This window comes from Delphinapterus leucas, chromosome 1, assembly GCF_059928025.1.
Source record: "Delphinapterus leucas isolate spDelLeu-1000000601 "Yukka" chromosome 1, BTC_Dleu_Yukka2, whole genome shotgun sequence".
Lineage (NCBI taxonomy): Eukaryota > Metazoa > Chordata > Mammalia > Artiodactyla > Monodontidae > Delphinapterus > Delphinapterus leucas.
In genome coordinates, this window is record NC_143129.1 from 51,728,031 (window position 1) to 51,750,952 (window position 22,922).

Genomic DNA, 22,922 nt, shown 5'->3' on the forward strand with positions numbered 1-22,922 from the left:
TTGCGGTGCGCCAGCTTCAATAGTTGAGGCATGTGGGCTCTAGAGTGCAGGCTCGGTAGTTGTGGCGCATGGGCTTGGTTGCTCTGTGGTATGTGGGATCTTCCTGGACCAGGGCTCGAACCTGTGTCTCTTGCATTGGCAGGCAGATTCTTAACCACTGCGCCACCAGGGAAGTCCCAAGGTTTATCTTAGTAAGGTTTGTTTGTACAGACCCATTTTGGTGCTAACTTTCTTTCTCCAGTGATAATGGTTGTTTTCTTCCTCTTGTATGGGAGATGCGAAGGGGGACACATTCACAAAGGGAAATTTATGTCCTGCTTTTAGGTGGATAGGGGAAGGGAAAAGAGCTCTTTCTGTGTTTGCTGCTTCTTAACTGCTTTCAGCTCAAAATAATTCTTATGTCAAAGTAGCATATTTTTTTGTTGCATATTCTGATCCCCTTCAGTACTTTAGATATTAGTGAGCACATATGTTTATACAACAAAATGACTTCTCCAGAACCGGATTCTTCTCTCTCTGGGATGTGTACTGTGCAGGCATCCATATCTACTCTTCATTATAATGCTATTATTAAATACCAAACTCGTCTGATCATAAGAATCAACTGGAAGAAGATATTCAAGGTACAGGATCTCTAGCCTTTCTTGAGTACATTCCAATTCAGTAGGTCTGATGTAGGAAATGGAATTTTCTGTTTGTTTGTTTGTTGTTGTTTTAATCAGGCAGCCTAGGAGAATCTTATGACCAGAAAGATGAAGGAAAACACTGAGATGGGTGGTTTTTAATCCCCATTTTTTTTTTTTTAATCCCCATTTTGAGATGAAGACATGAAGGTTTTCTAGAGCTGCAATACTCTTGGTAGCCACTAGCCATGGTTATTCAAATTAAAGGTAACTATAGATAACTGAAATATTACTCAGTTTCTCAGTCACACTAGCCACATTTCAAGTAACCAGTAGCCTCATGTGACTAGTAGCTACCATACTACATAGAACAGATGTAGGACATCTTCATCGTAGCAGAAATTTCTATTAAATGACACTGCCCTAGAGATAAAGTGACTTGCCTATGGTCATATAATGAATAAGTGGTGGAACCATCTTAATGGGTATTTGGATGCACACCTCTCTGAAAGAGAATTTTTGGCCACTGTAAGTCCAGCCTTGGTCAGGAGAATCTGCCCAAGGGAAAGGCTTGAGGATCTGCTCAGTGCTGAGACTGAGCCAGCTTTCTTCAGATGTATCTGAAACCCCAGAAGTCTCTCATTTAGGGCGTTAGTTCTGAAACCAAATGAGCCCTCTGAGTGCTTGGTGTAAACCTCAAATGGTGACATATTTGGGGGACTGTGGACAGATGACAGCCACTGATCTGATGACACAGTAAGTCAAGTTTGCATCCATAGGAGCCATCCACCTCTGATCTACATTCAGTCAACCGCAGAAGTTCATCTTGTTCAAGAGAGAACCTCCTTTTAAAGTGTTTCCCTTTTGCAAAGTGGAAGTAACAGTTTCTCTTCTCGTATCTAGATAGTCCTTCATGTACTCCAAATGTTTTAATTATAAGTCAGTGATTTGGATTTAGGAAGGCCTTTTCCTGTAGAAACAACTTATAACTGTTAGTTTGGTTTCCAGGCTGGCCTACAAGAACCTGCAATGTATAGAAAAGAAATGGATGCACCTAAACTGTAATAAGGAAGTATAAAAACAGTGTTAGTTACATGTACCTACCATTTACCACTCTTCTTTTGTGAGACTGTACAGTGTACATTTTAATGTACATTCTTGCACAGGTACAAAAGACACATATAAGATGATTCATTACCACATTGCTTACACTAGACAGAGGAAACTGTCCAAGTATCCATCAGTAGAGGACTGAATAGACTGATGGTTCTAAACTTCACTGTGTATCAGAATCACTTGTAGGACTTGCTAAAACACAGGTTGCTGGGCCTCACCCCTTGAGTTTCTGATTCAGTAGGTCTGGGGCTGGGCCTGAGAATTTGCATTTCTAACAAGTTTCTAAGTGATGTTGATGAGGCTGGTCTAGGGCCCACACTTCAAGAATCATCAAATTAAATAACTGGTTTATCCATATAATGGAATACCATGCAAAAGTTAAAAAAAGGAATGAGGACACTTTCTGTGTATTGATATTGAAAAGTCTTCAGGATATGCTGTTAAATGAAAAAGCAAGTTTCAAAGCAGTGTATAAATATGCTAACCTTTGCATAATACATAGGTAAAAATCAGAATATATATATATATATATATATATACATATACACACACACACACACAGGAAAGATATATAAGAAACTAATAAAAGTGATTGCATTTAAGAGACAGGTGGAAATGGAATGGACAAGGATGGGGTGGGAGGAAGATATCTCAAAGTATATCTTTTTATATTACTTTTATTTTTGAACTATATGAATATTACCTATTTAATAAAATAAACACAATTAAAAATAAAATGAATGAAAGATAAAAAAAGAAATCATTCAAGGTCAATGATTCTCAATAGGGACTAGAAGGGCCATTTCACAATTTTTTTAATGGCACTTTTTCAAACATTTGCTACTAATTATTGAGGGCTTATAATGTACCAGGCACTTTGCCAGGTTCCACATGAATTGTTCCTTTGATCCTCAGAATTCTGCTATTTCTGAGATGTGCAAGAGTCAAAACAATTCAATTTCTACTTTTGCCCAAACTATAAGCATTTCTTCTCTGCTTTAATGTTCTCATCTGTAAAATAGGTATATTAGATAAGTTAATAACATAAAGGGTTTAGGATGCTAACTATTACTATTTTCTTAGCGCTCATATACTTCTTTGAACATTATTTTAGCTCTTCCTACACACTCTCATAAGCACCTGGCTATCATACATTCTGCACTTAGGAGGGTAGAACAAGTATCCCTTCTATGGGGCACTCCAGGCTCAAGGATCTCATTTTGGGAGATATCTAGTTGTACAACAGTAGAAGCCCTAGAACTCCATATAATGTCAAAGGGAGTGCAAAGTTCATAGCTGATAATCTCACATCTCCACTCCACTCACCAAAAACCTAAAAACTCTTAAATGGTCCAGTCAAACATCCCTCCTTTATGAAGGCAGAAACCATGTTGTTGATGCTTTTCTTTTAATGCTTCTCATAGTCTTTCTTATGTCATAGTCACTTGAATACAACTTATTTCTCTTTTCTAGGCTGTCTGCTCCTTGACCTCATGAACTCTTACTTGGCTTTAACAGTTGTAGTACCTGGGAAGGACCTTAAGCATAAAAGGAGCTAATTATTTATTGGATTGAATTGGAAAGGCAATTGCAAGTTGTAAAATGCAATTACTCTTTAGCCTAATGATACAGGGATAGACAATAGACAAATGGATCAGAGTAGAGGGTGCAAAAACAACCCATGATATGTATGGGAGCCTGATACATATCATTTGTGGTTATACATATTGGGAGAAATGTGGACTATTCAATAAATAGTGCTGGAATAATTAGTTATCTGTAGGGAAAAGTATGGATTCCTAAATCATATTCTACACAAAAATTAATTCCAGGTTGTAAAAGCTTAATGCTAAAGCACTTTTAGAAGAAAATATAGGAAAAGATCCTTACAAAGAAAATAGTAAGGAAGGATTTCTTAAACCAGACCCTAAAATTACAAACCAGAGAGGATAGGATAGTTAAATTTGACTTCACTAAACTTTAAAACTTTTGTTCAACACTATAATCAATGGGAAAAGGCAAGCCACAGACTGGGAAAAAACAACTGCAATGTTTATATCTGAGAAGGATTCACACCTAAAATTGATAAACAATGCCTGCACATCAGTAAGAATACATATGGAGAGAGGGTGTGAATTCACAGAATAAGAAACCTGAATGACCAATAAATGTATGAAAAGATGCTCAACTCACTAGTAATCCGATAAATGTAAATTAAGGCACCATTTTTTCACATATCAAAATAGACAAAGATGTGTAGTGGGACAATACCTAGAGTTTCTAATGACATGCGAGGAGGAAACTCTCGTACTCAGCTGGTGGGATATGAATTCCACAGTCACTTTGGAGAGAAATTTGGCAATACCAAGTCAGGTAAAGATGCTCACATTTTGCTCCAGAATTCTACACTCAACGCTAGAGAAACTCTTGTGTATTTGCACCGTAAATATTCACACCAGCATTGATTATAAGAGCAAAGCAAGAGGAAGCAAGTGAGAGGTCCATCAACAAGGAGATAAATTGTAGTCTATGTTAGAAGTATAGATAGCAGTTAAAATGAATAAGCTAGAATTAAATACCTTATATATATGTATATGACATATGATGTCTATCTATCTGCCATAATATGGATGAAGAAAACAAGCTGCAGAATGACAGGTAGAATCGAGTTTGAAAATATGCATAACAATGCTATTAGTTTCATATGGATACCTACGCATGTTTCTAAGAGTCTAAAATGCCTTAAAGGAATAAACATCACTTTGAGTATAGTGGTGCCTAGTAGTGTTGTGAGGCAGGGTAAAGGGGGCTAAAAGTGTAGCTGTAGTGTTTGTTTGTTTGTTTGTTTTTCAGGGTTACTGGTTTATTTCAAGATGTAATATTTTGACAACTGTACCAAATTTCAAAAAGATAAATAAAAACCATAGGTAAAGTTGCTTAACTTATCAAGTGTATTCATTATAGCATTTACTGTGTATTAAGTATTCAATTAAAATTCAGTTTATAAATCCCTGATCCTAGTATTTTTTTGAGAGAACACAGTATGACTGATTTATAAATTTGACCACACAAAATTATATACACTCTTATTTCTCCTCAAGTACATCTATACATACATAAAATAACGAAAAGGCAAAGAGCCACTTTGTTAAAAAACGCCAATTCTTTGTTTGAAAGACTGCAATCAAAATCAGGAGTAAAAATTCTCTGATCCTACTGTGTAAATCAAAGGACTCAGATAATTTGAGATAAAGTAAATGGCTAAAAGATCTACATATATTTTCAGATGCATGGGAAATGAAATAATTGCAAAGTAAGGTCATTAGCATACCCTTTTTTTTTTTTTTTTTTTGCGGCACGCGGGCCTCTCACTGCTGTGGCCTCTCCCGTTGCGGAGCACAGGCTCCAGACGCGCAGGCTCAGCGGCCATGGCTCACGGGCCTAGCCGCTCCGCGGCATGTGGGATCTTCCTGGACCGGGGCACGAACCCGTGTCCCCTGCATCGGCAGGCGGACTCTCAACCACTGCGCCACCAGGGAAGCCCAGCATACCCCTTTTTACCTCTTAAATTTTTTTCATTTATTTCACTGAAGACACAGTGAAATATATGTTTCATAGACTGTGAAAAATGTGTACTACTGTTGCAAGGATGTATTTGCAAGCATTCCTCATTGTGGATCTTTCTCATCAACATGGAAATATGGTCAAATATGCCCGGTCTTAAGAGTTAGAAAGAAATGCCTTCACTTCATTTTATATCCCTCTATAGATAATACCCAATTTCTCTACTCCGGTTAATTAATAAGGTACTTGGACATATGTTCTACTTTTACTGGAAGCACTTTATGACTCTCCTGCCTTTTCTTTCTTCTTCCTTTTTTTTTTTTTTTTTTGTCATACAACAGCAGAAATTTATTCTCTTACAGTTCTGAAGGCTAGAAGTCCAAAGTCAAGGTGTCAATAGGGCTATGATCTTTGAAGGCTCTGGGGAAGAATCCTTCCTTGCCTTTTTGTAGCTTCTGGTGGCTGCTGGCAATCCTTGATGCTCTTTTTATTTTACATCTTTATTGGAGTATAATTGCTTTATAATGGTGTGTTAGTTTCTGCTGTATAACAAAGTGAATCAGCTATATGTATACATATGTCCCCTTATCCCCTCTCTCTTGAGCCTCCCTCCCACCCTCCCTATCCCACACCTCTAGGTGGTCACAAAGCACCGAACTGATCTCCCTGCGCTATGTGGCTGCTTTCCACTAGCTATTTTACATTTGGTAGAGTATATATGTCAGTGCTACTCTCTCACTTCGTCCCAGCTTACCCTCCCCCCCAACCCCCATGTCCTCAAGTCCATCCTCTATGTCTGCATCTTTGTCCCTGTCCTGCCACTAGGTTCATCAGAACTTTTTTTTTAGATTGCACATATATGTCTTAGCATACGGCATTTGTTTTGCTCTAGCTGTAGTGTTTTGTTTAAAATTTTTTTGAGGTAAATATGGTGTAATGGTAAAATTTATTTAGATGGATAGTGGGAATATATGTTACTCACTTTATTGTTCATTATGTTGAAATGGTTCATAATTGAAATATACACATATACAAAACCCTTGTTATTAGTGGTTTGTCTCAGATAAAGTAGAATATAGAGAAGCAATGAGAGAAACTTTGTTAAAGACATTTCGAATATCCTACAGATGATGGGGTTGGTCCATAGTAAGTTTTAACCTTGATTTGGTGCAAAACAGATTCTTAATCAGCAGATAAGAAAATCTACCTAATTAGTGTATTTCCCAAGGAGCTTTATGGCATTAGCCAATAGAGACTGCAGCTTTAATTGAGACAGTGATACCACTTAATTGGAACACCTGAATGAGATTAAGGGGCACTCAGATAAGGTCAGCTTGTTCCCCCTGTACCCAGAGCTTTGCTGGGTCTCTGCCTTCTTGCTGGCAACCTCTGCCAACTGGATGAAGCTGAGCCAAATGCTTTTACTGTCCTTCATAAATCACTTAATGGAATGTTTTAAATACAGATTCCATGTGTTTCAGAGAGTATTCTGAAACACACTGGCTTGCAGATTCTACTGAAAAATTTAGAGCTCATTACATTGAAGCCCTAGACATTTTCATTACTTTTAACTTGTTGACCCAACAATTTAATATACATTTAATGAAATAAATTGAGACTTTTGTGAGGATTCAATAATGTACTTCAATTGATTATATCTGTATTAGGGTGAGAAAGAGAGAGAGACAGGAGAGGTGTTTTAAATAAGGAATCGACTCACACAATTCTGGAGACTAATGAGTCCCAAGATCTGAGGGCAGCAAAGTGGACACCGAGAAGAGCTGATGTTGTAGCTCCGGTTTGAAAGCTGGCAGCCTAGAGATCCAGGAGGAGCTGTTTCAGTCTAAGTCCAGGGGCCAGCAAAGACAAATGTCCCAGCTCAAAAGTCAGGCAGGAGGAAATTCCCTCTTAACGCAGCCTTTTTGTTCTATTTAGGCCTTTAACTGATTGGATAAGGTCTAGCTGTAGTGTTTTGTCCACATTGGGGAGGACAATATTCATTACTCGGTTTACCTATTCAGATACTAACCTCATCCAGAAACACCCTCAAAGACACCCTCCTGAATAATGTTTGAGCATATATCTGGGCATCTCATGGCCCGCTAAAGTGGACACATAAGATTAAACATAACAACATCTTTCTACCTAAATTTAAGATCATTTCACAAGGCTTCTTGACAATGTGGTTTTTATTACGAAAGAGTACTTACATTCCTCCATTAATAAAAAGGGAATGCTTGAATTCCTCCATAAAAATCAGTTAGTCTTAGTAGAGAGGAAAACTTTGTTAAAAACACTGACAGTGATCTTTAAAAATTTTCATAAATGTTCTATTACTAACTAGTTTTGTGACCATGGGCCAATTAATTTCTTGTTCTGAAAATAGGAAAAGGTTGGAAATGACCCTTATGATCCCATCCAGCTCTAGAAGTCTGTAATCTTTGGTCTTTTCATCAATATATGGAAGTTGGAATGTGACTGACATTGGCATGTCTGTGCTACTGTCCAGATGGACTCAAGTTGCTTTTGTACGGCTATTGTGGAAGGTAGTCTCAGTTATTTACAGTTCTACTTCATATTTAACCCCCTTGGTACATATAATGCTAGTTTAGAGTAAGTGAATTACCTGTGAGGCTTGGACTCCAAGCAGAGCTAATCGTATGAGGTCCTAGCACATTTATTAAGTGCCATGCGAATTTACTTTATGGAAGAGCAATTCCCACAGTAAAAATGTGTGACTTTAAATAACCTGGTACTATTTAGATAGTACTGTTGGGGTTTTTGGTGGGGTTTTTCTGTTTCTGTTTTTAGAGCATCACATACAATAGCTTTTAGTTAATTTTTCACTAGCGTACATTACTCAAGAATTTTTAAATTTAGTGATTAACTGATATACTGGCTGGCAGTCATTAGGTTGTCAAAAAAAGCAAAATTGAAAGTGTTTGAGCTATCATCAAGAAAATTGTATTCAGAGGACTCAGTGCCCGACTGAATCAAGTGGACAGGGGTCAGAACCATTTTGGCAGTTCTGAAATTTGTGTGAGGATAAGTTAGATCATGCTAAAATATTTTCCCTAATGAGTACTTTATCTACCTTGTAAATGGTTTCAGAAAGTTAGCTGGCCTGCAGAAATGTTGACTAGTTCATGAAGTTTTCCTGGACTTTCCCAAACCTAGCAATGCCACCTTTCATTTTATAGCAAAGTCCACTCCTTCTTATTGTTACCTGTCTCCCCAGACTAACAAAGCACAAGCGTATCTGGGTCCCAAACATAGTTTTCTTGAATTTTTTCTTTTTTTTTTTGCATTAATAGCATAAACTCTTTTTTTTTTTTTTTTTTTTTTTTGCGGTACGTGGGCCTCTCACTGTTGTGGCCTCTCCCGTTGCGGAGCACAGGCTCCGGACGCGCAGGCTCAGCGGCCATGGCTCACGGGCCCAGCCGCTCCGTGGCATGTGGGATCTTCCCGGCCCGGGGCACGAACCCGTGTCCCCTGCATCGGCAGGCGGACTCTCAACCACTGCGCCACCAGGGAAGCCCAATAGCATAAATTCTTGAAGAGAAGAAGTAAAAACTGTAACAGAAAGCATTTCAGACAAACATACTTCTGTGCAGAAAGAAGAAAAGTGGAATAAAATAAGAAAAAAGAAAGGGCATAGTTAGGAAAATAAAAGAGAATCTGAAGGAGACACCAGAGAACCTATTATGTTGGAAGGGGAATCACTTAGTAACATTCCTAAGCTTGTTGCTTCATTTAAGTATGGCCTGACTTCTATTAATGTGCATGTTGTATTCATTTGCATGGCTGCAATCTCAAAGCAAAGATTATCTTCAGGATTTTGGAATAATCTGAGAGCCTCTGATAAAATATGTGCAAAAACTTTAATAACATAATTAGACTCAAAAAGAGCAAAGGGGATTTCATTTTTTCAGTTTCTGTATTTCAGTTTTATATTTTCTTCAAAACCAAAAAAGATTGTTTAATGGGAAAAATATTAGTATTCTTCCTAAATTCATAGTTCTTGTGATGCTTTCTGAAAAAGTAGCTGTATCAGATTGGTTTAATTTTCTTTTTCACACTCTTCCCTCTCCTTTTTTTAAAAATAAAAAAAGACAGCCAATCAGCAACTTCCTTAGGGGAAATTAGACAATTTAGAGAAGTAGCAAAATAAACATGATTTATTCTCATCAAATGTGTCATGAGGAAATTGGAGGCATGCTGTGAAGTAATGGCAAAATAATCTTGAAAATTTCCAAGCACTTTTCCCAAATGAAATGGAAGAAAATTTAAAGTTAGCTTCCATCTAATTATGGCTAAAGAAAAATGTGTGCATAAAAGTACAGGCATATGTATTTTTCTAACACTGCAGTTGGTTTCTTCCCCTAAAAAAGAGGAAACCAGACTTAAGGTCCTACAAGTTCTAAAAATCTGTTCTCTTGAATAGCTGACCACAGTAGGATTTTTATTTTTCCTTAGAGTCAACGTAGTGAGGATTGTAATATAATATGGTAGTGTGTTTTTCCCCCCATAGATAGCTCCTCCCATTTCTCTTATATTAACCTGTCAAAGTATTGTTCTACTAAATATGTAGTGCAGATGGGAACCTTAATTCATTTCAGTGGCTGTGATCATTTGTAGAAAACACCGTTTTTGCTTCTGCCTCACCAACTGGAGCTGGTGCCTGGCCCCTTACGTAGCATCTGTAAGTACATGTGGACTCCCTGAATGCCTTAATGGGCTAAGCTTTGTGGCTATATTAAAGATAATGCGCCTGCTTTTAGAATAGGGATTGGAAAAAAATGAGGGTCTCTAACAGTCCAAGGGCAAGTACACTCAGAGTTTAGGATTTCTATGAGTGTAAGTTTTGGAAACAAGGAAACTGTTTTATTGTTTGTTCCTAAGTATATCTGCTTTCTATCCAGATGCTTTCTGAGTCCGGGGAGGGTCCTGGCATGACTCTGATATATTAAATAGAAGCTCTTGGGAGCATAAGTGTGTGCTTCTCTTCTGTGGATTAATATCTGAAGTAAATCACAGAGAACTTTAGTTGGTTTATATGTCTCATTTTTAACTCAAAGTGGAGTTTCTGCCAGCTAGGATACGGGGACCTGCTGGCATCAGTGCTGCCCATGAAGAATTTTTGTAGTAGAGTCTGTTAAGAAAACCTGTCACTCAAGCACCAATAATAAATGTGCTTTAAAAAATAAAACATCATTTAGTTCAATTATGGAGAATCCAATTTATCCCCATTCTCTAAGGCATTTACTAGAAGAAAGAGAGAGCCCTTGGGCAGTATTTTGTGTAATTAGATTTTTGCACCTTTGTATTGTGAATTGGGATTTCTGATATCTCCACCCTAAGGTGCAAAGTGATGGTGCTTAGAAACCTGGAACTAAAGCTGATGTTATAACTCAGCAGGACTTTTAAACTTTTATAATCTGAGAAACTCTGGGGAAAATAAACAATAGTGGATATTATTATACTTTTATAAATATTAAAAATATTTTATTTTCAGAGCTACTTCTGTCATTCTCCCAAATTAATCTTCACCTGAAACCTCGAAAGGTTTTAAGATATGGTGCCAGGATGGACCTAGAGTCTGTCATACAGAGTGAAGTAAGTCAGAAAGAGAAAAACAAGTACCGTATGCTAACACATATATATGGAATCTAAAAAAAAGTGGTTCTGATGAACCTAGGGGCAGGACAGGAATAAAGATGCAGATGTAGAGAATGGACTTGAGGACACGGGGAGGGGGAAGGTTAAGCTGGGACGAAGTGAGAGAGTGGCATGGACATATACACACCACCAAATGTAAAATAGATAGCTAGTGGGAAGCAGTCACATAGCACAGGGAGATCAGCTTGGTGCTTTGTGACCACCTAGAGGGGTGGGATAGGGAGGGTGGGAGGGAGACGCAAGAGGGAGAGGATATGGGGATATATGTATACATACAGCTGATTCACTTTGTTATACAGCAGAAACTAACACACCATTGTAAAGCAATTATACTCCAATTAAGATGTTAAAAAAAAAAAGGATAGTGTGCCAAAGGCCTAGTTAACCCTCTTCTCATGTGTGAATTTGCCTCAGTTTTCAGGAAACAGCCACTTTGTTAAAAGGAACCTATTTATTTTTTTAATTTCTGTATTTTTCTCCTTCATAGTAACAATAGAAATGTAACATCTGAAAAATGTAATTTTTTGTTTTTTGTAGTATCATAGGAAAAACCAAAGGTGAAGTGTGAAGTAAATAAAACTGGATACAAAATGTAATAATCTCAACTATTTAAAAAATAATTGAAAAAAGATAAGGATATATAGCAAAAATAGTGCTTGGATTTTTTATATCTTGCTGTACTTATGAGCTACATTTCTAAAAGTGACTGAAACAGCATAGAATCTGAATATTTTGGAGAAGATTTTTTAATATACCATAATTGTTTTGACCCTGGGAATAATGAAGGAACTAGGAATAATCCACTAGAAACAGTATCTTTCAAGGAAGAAAACTATTGATAAAGTGTAGAATTGAGATAAGTTACTGAAGGACTGGAATATTGACAAACAACCTTCTAGAATGAGAAAATATACAAATCTGTCAGGTTCTTCAGACTTTATATAAGTTTTACCTAGGCCCTTCCCATGTCTACAAACTGGTCAAGAAAAACAAACAAACCAAGAAAAGCTTTTGTTTGTAAATAATTCCCCACCTATAATTTCAGGGACAAAATTCATCTAAAAGCTTAAACGGAGTTAACCTGTGAGAGTCAGATATTTTTTTTAAACAAAAGAATTGTGCTGTGAGAGTGCATAGTTTTAATAATAAATAGTCAAGCTGAGAGCTGGACCTTTCTCCTTTCTTGGGGTACTAGCATGGGTTTCATGATTGTGATGCACTGTGCTTTGCTTTACTCTTAAATACTTACTTAGCCATTCTCTCATTCATTCAACAAATATTTGCTGAGTACATAAATACACTATACCCCTGGAGGAGAGATAAGCTATATTTAAACAGCGGTAGCAAAAGTGGTGCAGTTTTGGGAGAATACGAAAGAAGGTGAGTGTTTCCAGCTGGGGAGAGCCCAAAAGTCTTCTTCTTGGGTTGGGATTGCCACCTGGACTTTAAAGGAGGGAGAAATCATGGCCATGTACAGGGGACGAGGAGGGTTAGTCTGAGTAGAGAGGTGAGAAATAAAAGATAGTGGGAGCCAGATCACAGGGCCTTTGGTGTCAGGCTAAGTGGTTACTTTTCTAGGCAGTGGGGAACGTTGAAGGTTTTTACAAAGGAATTAATGTGATCTTGCAACAACATGTCAAATGAAACTTGTCAGGCCGGGATGCAGAGGATTATGGTTCTACGACTATGAGGTATGTCTCTTAAGGCTTTCAAAAGAGTTTCCTGGGAGCATTAATGGCAAGACTTGGTTCTGAAGGCCAGTTCCCCAGTCTAACATCTGGGCCTTGATAATTCGTGTCAGCTTTCTCTTGAGTGGAACCATGGTGGCCAGATAGGATTCAGCCTTTCCTGTTCTGCTCCATCAACTCTGGACTCGCTCTGGCCACTTCCTAGAATCTGCCTTTGTAACACAGACCAAGCTTTGTCTTTCTCCCATAATCCTCCAGGATTTATGTATCAGCAGTGGCACTGCCCCCTCCCACTCTGGCTTTGACTTTTTTGTTCCTCTTTTAGAACTGAGAGCTAGAATGGTTTTTCTGGTTTGTTTGCTATGTTTTGTTTTGCATAGTTGCTCCACTGTGTTTCTGAGGTGGGGCAGATTAAGAGACTTTTACAGTGTTGTTTCAAGATAATAAAGACTTGATTGAAGGCATGGGGGTTGGGATGGGGAAAAGAAGATGGATTCAAGAAATATTGTAGAAGTGACAATACCTGATGACTGAATATGGGAGCAAGGGAAAAGGAATCAAATAATAGTGCTGAGTTTTGGAGTCTGTATGAATTCAAATGGTTTTAAGAGGTCCAGAAGATACTTTTCTTATTTTTACAGAGTTGAACTGAAGCTAAGTGTTGTGGACAGACCTGTCATGGAGGCTTCTTTTAACATTAGTGATGATCACCCTGAAGGGTGTTGAGAGCAGCCTGGTCAAGTAAATGGTAGCAGCACCACACCCAGCATAGTATGCTTCAGTAATTGAGTAGGATTAGAAGAAATATGCCTGTGCCAAAAATGCTTGGGTAAGAAAATGCAGAAGAAGCCCTTTGTGGCTCTAGTCTTTATATTATTGAGTAACTTCCTTTTAGAGAAAGACCTGGCACTGTGTTTTACAGACAATTTAGGAAAGGGAATATTATACTAAATAGTGGCAATTCAATACTCAAGCATCTTGGAAACTGTGGAAACAAGCTGGTTTAAGCTGAAGTTATTTTGTGTGGTGCCTGTGGGATGATCCACTTATTTGAATGCTGTCATGGTGGAATATTAAATAATAGTAATAATAGTCAAAATTTATTGAGTAACTAAAGTGTCTGACACTGCTATAGGTACTTTTTAACCTGTAGAATATCCCATTGGATCTTCACAAAACGCTATGAAAATGGGTGTCTTATAATCCCCATTTTACAGGTGACAAAATTAAGGCTCAGACATTTTTCACAGAGCTAGAACAGATAATCCTAAAATCCATATGAAACCATAAAAGACCTGGAATCGCCAAAGCAATCCTGAAAAAAAAGAACAAAGCAGGAGGCATAACCCTCCCAAACTTCAGACAATACTACAAATCTGCAGTAATCAAAACAGCATGGTACTGGCACAAAAACAGACATATAGATCAATGGGACAGTATAGAGAGCCCAGAAATAAACCCACACACCTATGGTCAATTATTCTTTGACAAAGGAGGCAAGAATATACAATGGAGAAAAGACCATCTCCTCAGCAAGTGGTGTTGGGAAAATTGGGCAGCCACATTTAAATCAGTGAAGTTAGAACACACCCTCTCCTCACTATAAACAAATATAAACTCAAAATGACTTAGAGACTTAAACATAAGACATGACACCATAAAACTCCTAGAAGATAACATAGACAAAACATTCCCTGACATAAATAGTACCAATGTTTTCTTAGGTCAGTCTCCAAAGGCAATAGAAATAAAAACAAAAATAAACAAATGGGACCTAATCAAACTTACAAGCTTTTGCACAGCAAAGGAAACCATAAACAAAACAAAAAGACAACCTACAGAATGGGAGAAAATATTAGCAAATGATGCAACTGACAAGGGATTAATTTCCAAAATATACAAATAGCTCATACAACTCAACAACAGAAAAACGAAGCAACCCTATCCAAAAATGGGCAGAAGATCTAAATAGACATTTCTCCAAAGAAGACATACAGATGGCCAATAGGCACATGAAAAGATGCTCAACACCACTAATTATTAGAGAAATGCGATCAAAACTACAATGAGGTATCACTTCACACCAGTCAGAATGGCCATCATCAAAAAGTCTACAATTAACAAATGCTGGAGAGGGTGTGGAGAAAAGGGGACCCTCTACACTGTTGGTGGGAATGTAAGTTGGTGCAGCCACTGTTGAAAACAGTGTGGAGGCTCCTCAGAAAACTAACAGTGGAATTACCATATGATCCAGCAATCCCACTCCTGGGCATATATCTGGACAAAACTATAATTCAGAAAGATGCATGCACCCTTATGTTCATAGCAGCACTATTCACAATAGCCAAGACATGGAAACAACCTAAATGTCCATTGACAGATGAATGGATAAAGAAGATGTGGTACATATAGACAGTGGAATATTACTCCACCATAAAAAAGAATGAAATAATGCTATTCGCAGCAACAGCAACATGGATGCAACTAGCGATTATCATACTAAGTGAGATAAGTCAGACGGAGAAAGACAAATACCACAGATATCACTTACAGGTGGAATCTAAAATATGGCACAAATGAACTTATCTGTGAAACAGAAAGAGAATCACAGACATAGAGAACAGACTGATGGTTACCAAGGGGGAGGGGATTAGGGGAGGGATGGAGTGGGAGGTTGGGGTTAGCAGATGTAGGCTTTTATATGTGGAATGATTAAGCAGCAAGTTCCTACTGTATGGCACAGAGAACTATGTTCAATCTCTTATGATAAACCATAATGGAAAATATAAAAAAAAGAATGTATATATATGTATAACTGAATCACTTTGCTGTACAGCAGTAATTAACACAACACTATAAATCAACTATACTTCAGTATAAAAAAATTGAGGCTCGGAGAGAGGAGCTCAATGTAACACAGCTACTAACTCGCTTTTCACTTTGACTCATTAAGGCTAATGTTTGATTTAGTTGGTTTTAAGTCAGGTTGCACTGAGGGCCTCTTACGTGCTGGTAAGCATTCCTAAAACATCTGTGAAAATGTAGGTTATGTTTGTCTTGAGCTTGCCGTGAGTAGGACAGCTGTTCGGTATGCAGCAGGGCAGGATGGCCCCAGTTAAAGAGTTACAATAGACAACTTGCTTTTGGCTACTCCTTGATTCCTCAGTTTAGTTTAAGGACCTTCCCTGGGTGGTTGGCTTGGGTGTTTCATCATCAATTTAATTACTAGGGATCACCAAAAACTTTCTATGTGCCAAATGCAGTGCTGAGCACTTTTATTTTACTGTGTTGTTTCATGTAATTAAGACAGCACTATGAGGGATCCCCTGGTGGTGCAGTGGTTGAGAGTCTGCCTGCCGATGCAGGGGACACGGGTTCGTTCCACAGTCCGGGAAGATCCCACATGCCGCGGAACGGCTGGGCCTGTGAGCCATGGCCGCTGAGCCTGCGCATACGGACGGAGCCTGTGCTCTGCAGCGAGAGAGGCCACAACAGTGAGAGGCCCGCGTACCGTAAAAAAAAAAAAAAAAAAGACACCACTATGAGATTGCTACTCTTTTTTTCTAATTGAAGTATAGTTGATTTACAATATTGTGTTAGTTTTAGGTGTACAGCAAAGTGATTCAATATTTTTGCAGATTATATTCCATTATAGGTTATTATAAGATAATGGGTATAATTCCCTCTTCTGCACAGTATATCCTTATTGCTTATCTATTGTATATATAGTAGTTTGTATCTGTTATTACCATACCCCTAATTTGTCCTTCCCCCTTCCCTCTCCCCTTTGGTAACCACAAGTTTGTTTTCTATATCTGTGAGTCTTTCTGTTTTGCATATACATTCATTTGTATTACTTTTTAGATTCCACATATAAGTGATATCATACAGTATTTGTCAGCCTGACATTTCACTAAGAATAATACTCTCCATTTCCAGCCACGTTGCTGCTAATGGCAGTATTTCTTTCTTTTTTATGATTGAATAATATAACATCTTAATCCATGAGATTGCTACTCTTGTTGGCTTCATTTTATATGAGGGAAAGTAACTGGTGTGAAGTCCCACTACTAGTAAGTAGCAGAGATGGGACTCTTTAGAGTCAGCCCATGTCTGTCTGACTCCAGAGTCCGTCCTCCTAACTACAGTGGTATTTTGCCCCAACACCAGGCTTTTCTCAAATTGTCAAGATCCCTACACTGGGCATTCCTTTATTTGGGTTTAGATCAGCTTGATCTAAAATCTAGATGCATTTTGGGAATTGCTTTAGGTTCTTTTCCTCTTAGAACTTGTGATGTTGTTAGCTGTTTTATTTACATTTTGAACCAGTCTTTAGGTTAATTCCCTTAGGAAGCTGTAATCTCTTTTTTATAAACGCTCCCTGGTGGATGCTGTGCTGATAGTATATGCAGATATTCAAATCACAGAAACATTTTTCTCATACATTGGGAGGGGGTGGTGGCATTGTAGCATCTCAGTAGAAGCAGGGCATCCTTGAGGGGGCTTGGTGATGTGGCAGGATGTCAGGTTTCAAGGCTTTGTAGAGCTCATCATAAAATGACATCCACCTCCTTTTATTTAAATCCAATTGCTTGCAAGAGTGCAAAAATTAATCAGAAATTAACTGGCTGCTCTCCTGCTAGACTAAATAGTGGTTACTTGGATCTTAAGGGCAAATTTTGTTAATCATTTATATGTTTCAGTGAGGTGAGACCATTCTCATTGTGGGGATTCTCAAAGATGTCCCATGCCTATACAAGAAAATTATAGACAAGTATATAGAATTTTATTCCTTATGCACTGTATAAAAGCTAAAAAAAAAAAAACCAATTAGACACATAAAGCCTGAGTATATTAAAGTATTATGCAAATATTGATTAATAGTAATACCATAAACTCACAAAGCAAGCAAAAGTATACCTGATTCAAATTATAGGAACTTTTATTTGCATTTCTACAAAACCTATTATTAGTGGGTATCAAAGCACCTTACAAGTAATAATTATTAAAGCTCATAAATGCAACCAGAAAATGTCATTTTATTGAGGGAATAAGCAAGAATTCCCCTTTACCTCATATGTATTATGAGATCTAAATGCCTAAACTAAAGAAGGATCTTCCTTATAGAGAGAGTATTTATACACTGTGGGTGTTTGGGGCAATGATTCCATAGGCATAGAAGTTGGCAGCTATGGATTCAAGTTTCTCATATTGAGTGTCTTGATCTATGTGGTTAGAACCCTTCACTTATTTTTGAAATTTTACATGTGTAATAGCTCTAAACAGCTATAAATAAATATAAGTATAAAATATAACATACAGGGCTTCCCTGGTGGCGCAGTGGTTGAGAGTCCGCCTGCTGAACGCAGGTTCGTGCCCCAGTCTGGGAAGATCCCACGTGCCACGGAGCGGCTGGGCCCGTGAGCCATGGCTGCAGAGCCTGCGTGTCCGGAGCTTGTGCTCGGCAATGGGAGAGGCCACAACAGTGAGAGGCCCGCGTACCGCGAAAAAAAAAAAAAAAAAAAAAACCATACAGAGCTATAAGTAGCTATGTCCTTATATTTTAATATTTCTCTCTTGACTATAATATCAAATTTGAAAACAAAAATTATGCCAAGTTCACATGAGAGTATTTTAAAATATTTTGGAATGTTATATCAGGTTTATTTTTTCTCAAACTAATATCTTATTCCAAGGACTAACAGCTTGTAAGCACAGTCAGTGTGACCTGTATTTATTTGTATACTCTGGCAAGTCCTTGAAATATTGTGCGAATTTCTCATCTGCTTCAGAATGCCCCTTTGCCCTTTCTCCCCTATTTCTCCTTCTCCTTTCCTGCCTTTGCAATTTCCCTACTTTCTAAAGTTAAGCATAGGTTGGAAAAGCTCAAGAGTATTCCAGTGCCTGACTCTCCCTCTCCCTCCATCTCGAGTCCTCAAGCTCCTCCCACATGATTATTCCTCAGATTTATTTTCTTCTGGTGCTAAGAGGTCATATTGTAGTTGCTGGTCACAGTTGTGAGGCAGCTGTGCTTGCATGGTTATATTTCACTGTCACGTAGATTCCAAGAAAAGTGTGGACTAGTGAGTGAGCATCTTCCTTTACAGTTAGGATGCTGGAGCCTAGAGAGAATGAGTGACAACTGAGGTCATACAGCTGGTTCACTTCTCTGTCTTCTAGAATTGGGACCAGAATTTAGGTCTTGAGACTCTTAATCCAAAGTTTTTACCTCTACCCCATGGTATTTATATCATTCTCTGAATCATAAAAAATTTTAGGGACTTCCCTGGTGGTGCAGTGGTTAAGAATCCGCCTGCCATTGCAGGGGACACAGGTTTGAGCCCTGGTCCAGGAAGATCCCACATGCTGTGGAGCAACTAAGCCTGTGCGCCACAACTACTTAGCCTGTGCTCTAGAGCTCGCAAGCCACAACTACTGAGCCCTCGTGCCACAACTACTGAAGCTTGCGCACCTAGAGCCCATGCTCCACAACAATGGAAGCCACTGCAATGAGAAGCCCACGCACCGCAACGAAGAGTAGCCCCAGCTTGTCACAACTAGAGAAAGCCCGCATGCAGCAACAAGACCCAACCCAGCCAAAAAATATATAAATAAATAAAATGAAACAAAAAAATTTTTAAACCAGAAACGTAGGAGCAGAACTAGAAGAAACAGTTTGTTGATTTTATCCAGGGCTGTGGATCAGCAGGACTAGAAGTGGAGCCTTAGGATCTGAAGACAAACGGAGTGATGTGTGTGCAGAGTTGAAATGGTGAACCCTGGGATTATTGTCGTATTGCTGTGTAGGAGAAGTTGAATGACTGGAGGTAGAAGATAATGAAGAGCAAGTTGAAGTGGAGAACAGGGTGAGGTAGAATGGTGGTTGTAGAAGAACTAGGAGGATGGTTGAATTTATGGTCATGGCAATGGGTTGTTAATGTAAAATGAAGAAAGTTGGTTACTGAATAGATGGTCCTTAAGGACCTCCAAGTCTCTCAGGACGATGCCAGAGGGGGAGGAAGTCATGGCAGCAGGTATCAAAGTCCTCAGGGCATGTGGGCTAATAACGAATCCCTAGGAAGCAGAGGTGTTGGGGAGCCTAGAGGGGTATATATAGAATTATGGAGAGAGATGCTACATTTGTAAATTCTAATTTTCATATTCTTCCAGGGAAAACTGAGGCTGCTATCAAAAACTTCAGTCCCTACTACAGTCGCCAGTACTCTGTGGCTTTCTGCAATTATGTACGCAGTGAAGTAGAACAGCAAAGAGATTTAACATCACAATTTTTGAAGACCAAGGTAACCCATGGAATTTGGTTTCCATATTTCTCCCACTGAATAATGGTTTATAATTCCTAATATTTCTGAAATAAACAATAATTTGAATGACAGTTTAAAAAATCTGTTCTCCAGTCATTTCATGCTCAAAAAACTATTTGCCTGGAAGTTAGAACATATGATTTCTTGTTGATGGTGTAATCCACATAAAAAGAAAACTAACATGATTTCAGTTTTACTATGTTTTTCCCACATTGATGCTTTGACGTCAGAAATCTGACTTGCTGCGATGAAGCACAGTAAAAAAAAAAGTCATAATTTCAGTGCCTCATACTATGGGTGTTTTTATTTTGGTCATTGATCAAATGTGATTTTATCTTCTAAACCTGTAACTTATTCTCTCTCCTTTGCTCCATTATAATAATTATCCACAACCTAAAAAAATATTTATTGACACTATGTGCCAGGCCCTAGTCTAAGAACTTGAGAACAAGACAAATTCTCTGCTTTCCTGTTAATATTCAAATAGAAGACAGACAATAAACAAATAAACAAATGAACATCAGGTAATAAGAAATGCTACAAAGTAAAATAAAGCAGGAGTCTTATTTCAGAGAGGGTGGTCAGTGAAGCCTTCTGTGGTGATGACATCTGAGCAGAAACTAGAGTGAAATAAGAGAATAGGCTGTGTGAATATCTGTGGGAAGAGTGTTCCAGGCACATGGAACAGAAGTGCAAAGACCTTGCAGCAGTCAGAAGCATAGCAGGAAGGCTAGTGTGCTGAAAGCCATATAAGCAAGGGAGGAGAGCTGAAAAAGGAATGCAGAGTGACAAATAGGGACCAGATCATGTAGGCCCATAGACCACAATAAAGGTTTTTAAGTGTGATGGGAAGTTATTGGAGGGTATTGAATACAGAGTGACTTATAATTTTAAGTGATCTTTCTGGCCTTTCTATAGAGAATAGACTATGGGGAGGGACATGAGAAGAAACTGGAAACTGGCAAGGAAGACACTGTAGCAGTCCAAGAGAAGGATGATGGCCAATTGGACTAGGGTGGTAATGGAAACAGTTGTGAGAAGAGTCCAAGTCAGAGCTGACAGAACTTGTTGATGGGTTGGGTATGAGATAATAGAAGAAGAGAGAAATCAGTGATGACTTGGCTTTTAGCTTGAGCAAATAAGCAGATGGGCTTGTCTTTTACTCAGAAGAGTCAGAGGTGGATGGGAATCATTTCACTTTTGGCCACATTATGTTTAAGATACTTATTTCACATACACCCATGGAAATACTGACTAGGTAGTTGAATGCTCTGATTTGGAGCTCAGTGGAGAGGTTGAGGCTAAGGAATAGAAGTTTGGGAGTTCTTAGCTCATAACTGGTATTAAAGTCGTGGGACATAATCAAGGGAAAGTATAAGCAGAGAAAAGGAGAGCTTCCGTGACCAAGTCCTGGCCCCTCCAACATTTGGAGATCAGAAAAAGGAGAAAGATTCAGCAAGATGGACTGACAGAAAAATAGCCTGTGGAGTAGGAAAAAAAAAATCAGGAAAGTGCAATGTGCCAGAGTCAAGTAAAGAAGGGGTTTCAAGAAAGAGGGAGTGATAAGTAGGTCAGGTATTGCTGAAAGTTGACCAATAGATTCAGCAGCGTGGCTTTGTAGGGATAACTAATTGTCATCCCCATAAAACAGTGATTGACAAAATTTGGGGAGTTTGATAAAAATGCAACCTCTGGTCTGTACCCCCAGAGATTCTGATATAGTATCAGTATAGTATAGTATATAGTATATAAGTCTAGGGTGAGGCTGCATTTTTTTGGACAAATATTGTACAACTCCTGTTACATGAATTTCCCAAAGTAGTCAAATTCATATAGACAAAAAGTAGCATAGTAGTAACAAGGGAGTGGAGGTGAGGGAAATAGAGAGTTATTATTTAATTGGCACAGAATTTCAGTTTGTGGTGATAAAAAGGTCTGGAGATAGATAGTGGTGATGGTTGCACAACAGTGTGAATATAATTAATGCCACTGAACTGTACACTTAAAAATGGTTAAAACGGTAAACTTTGTGCCATGTGTATTTATTTTACCACAATAAAAAATAACATAAGGAAAAAAAGAATACAATACTCAGGGATAAACTTAACCATGTAGATGAAAGAATTGTACACTGAAAACAAAATGTTGCTGCAAGAAATTAAACAACACATAAATAAATGGAAAAGCATCCTGTGTTCATGTGTATTTTACCACAATAAAAAATACTCAGTATAATGAAGGACTTAAATTAATAAGATTAAACCGATCAGGATACAGTAATATATGGTATGGTAAAAAGACAACACCAAAATCTCACTGGCTTAAAAACAGTAGTTTGTTTTTCCCTCATATTACATGCCCTACGTGTCCACTGCATAGATTGCAGAGGGCTGCTCTGCTCCACAGGGTCCTCCCTCAGGGACACAGTTTGACCAAGTCTCCACTATCTGGATGGTTGGTGAGGCGGCATTTTTAACAAGCGTATCACTTGATCTAAGTGGCCCAGGTTTGGGCTTCCCTGGTGGCGCAGTGGTTGAGAATCCGCCTGCCAATGCAGGGGACATGGGTTCGAGCCCTGGTCCGGGAACATCCCACATGCCGCGGAGCAACTACGCCCGTGTGCCACAACTACTGAGCCTGTGCTCTAGAGCCCGTCAGCCACAACTACGGAAGCCCCCATGCCACAACTACTGACGCCTGTGCACCTAGAGCCCGTGCCCCGCAGTGAGAAGCCCGCACACTGCAACGAAGAGTAGTCCCCGCTTGCCCCCCTGCTCGCCGCAACTAGAGAAAGCCTGTGCGCAGCAATGAAGACCCAATGTAGCCGTAAATAAATAAATAAATATAAATAAATAAATAAAAGAAAAAAAGTGGCCCAGGTTTAAGAAATGCTGTACCTAAGAACTATAAAGTTCAGCTTATATATGGTT

At 38.6% G+C, this 22,922-nt stretch overlaps 1 protein-coding gene across 2 annotated transcripts in view; it reads left to right on the forward strand.

The window, feature by feature from the left end:
- The window catches only part of NIBAN1 (niban apoptosis regulator 1), a 162,750-nt gene that overhangs the window by 46,303 nt on the left and 93,525 nt on the right, over positions 1-22,922 (forward strand). For both annotated transcript variants that reach the window (XM_022593361.2, XM_089910025.1), the window contains exon 2: positions 19,841-19,971. In XM_022593361.2, the coding sequence (XP_022449069.1) occupies positions 19,841-19,971 (131 nt within the window). The remainder of the gene's footprint in view (positions 1-19,840; positions 19,972-22,922) is intronic.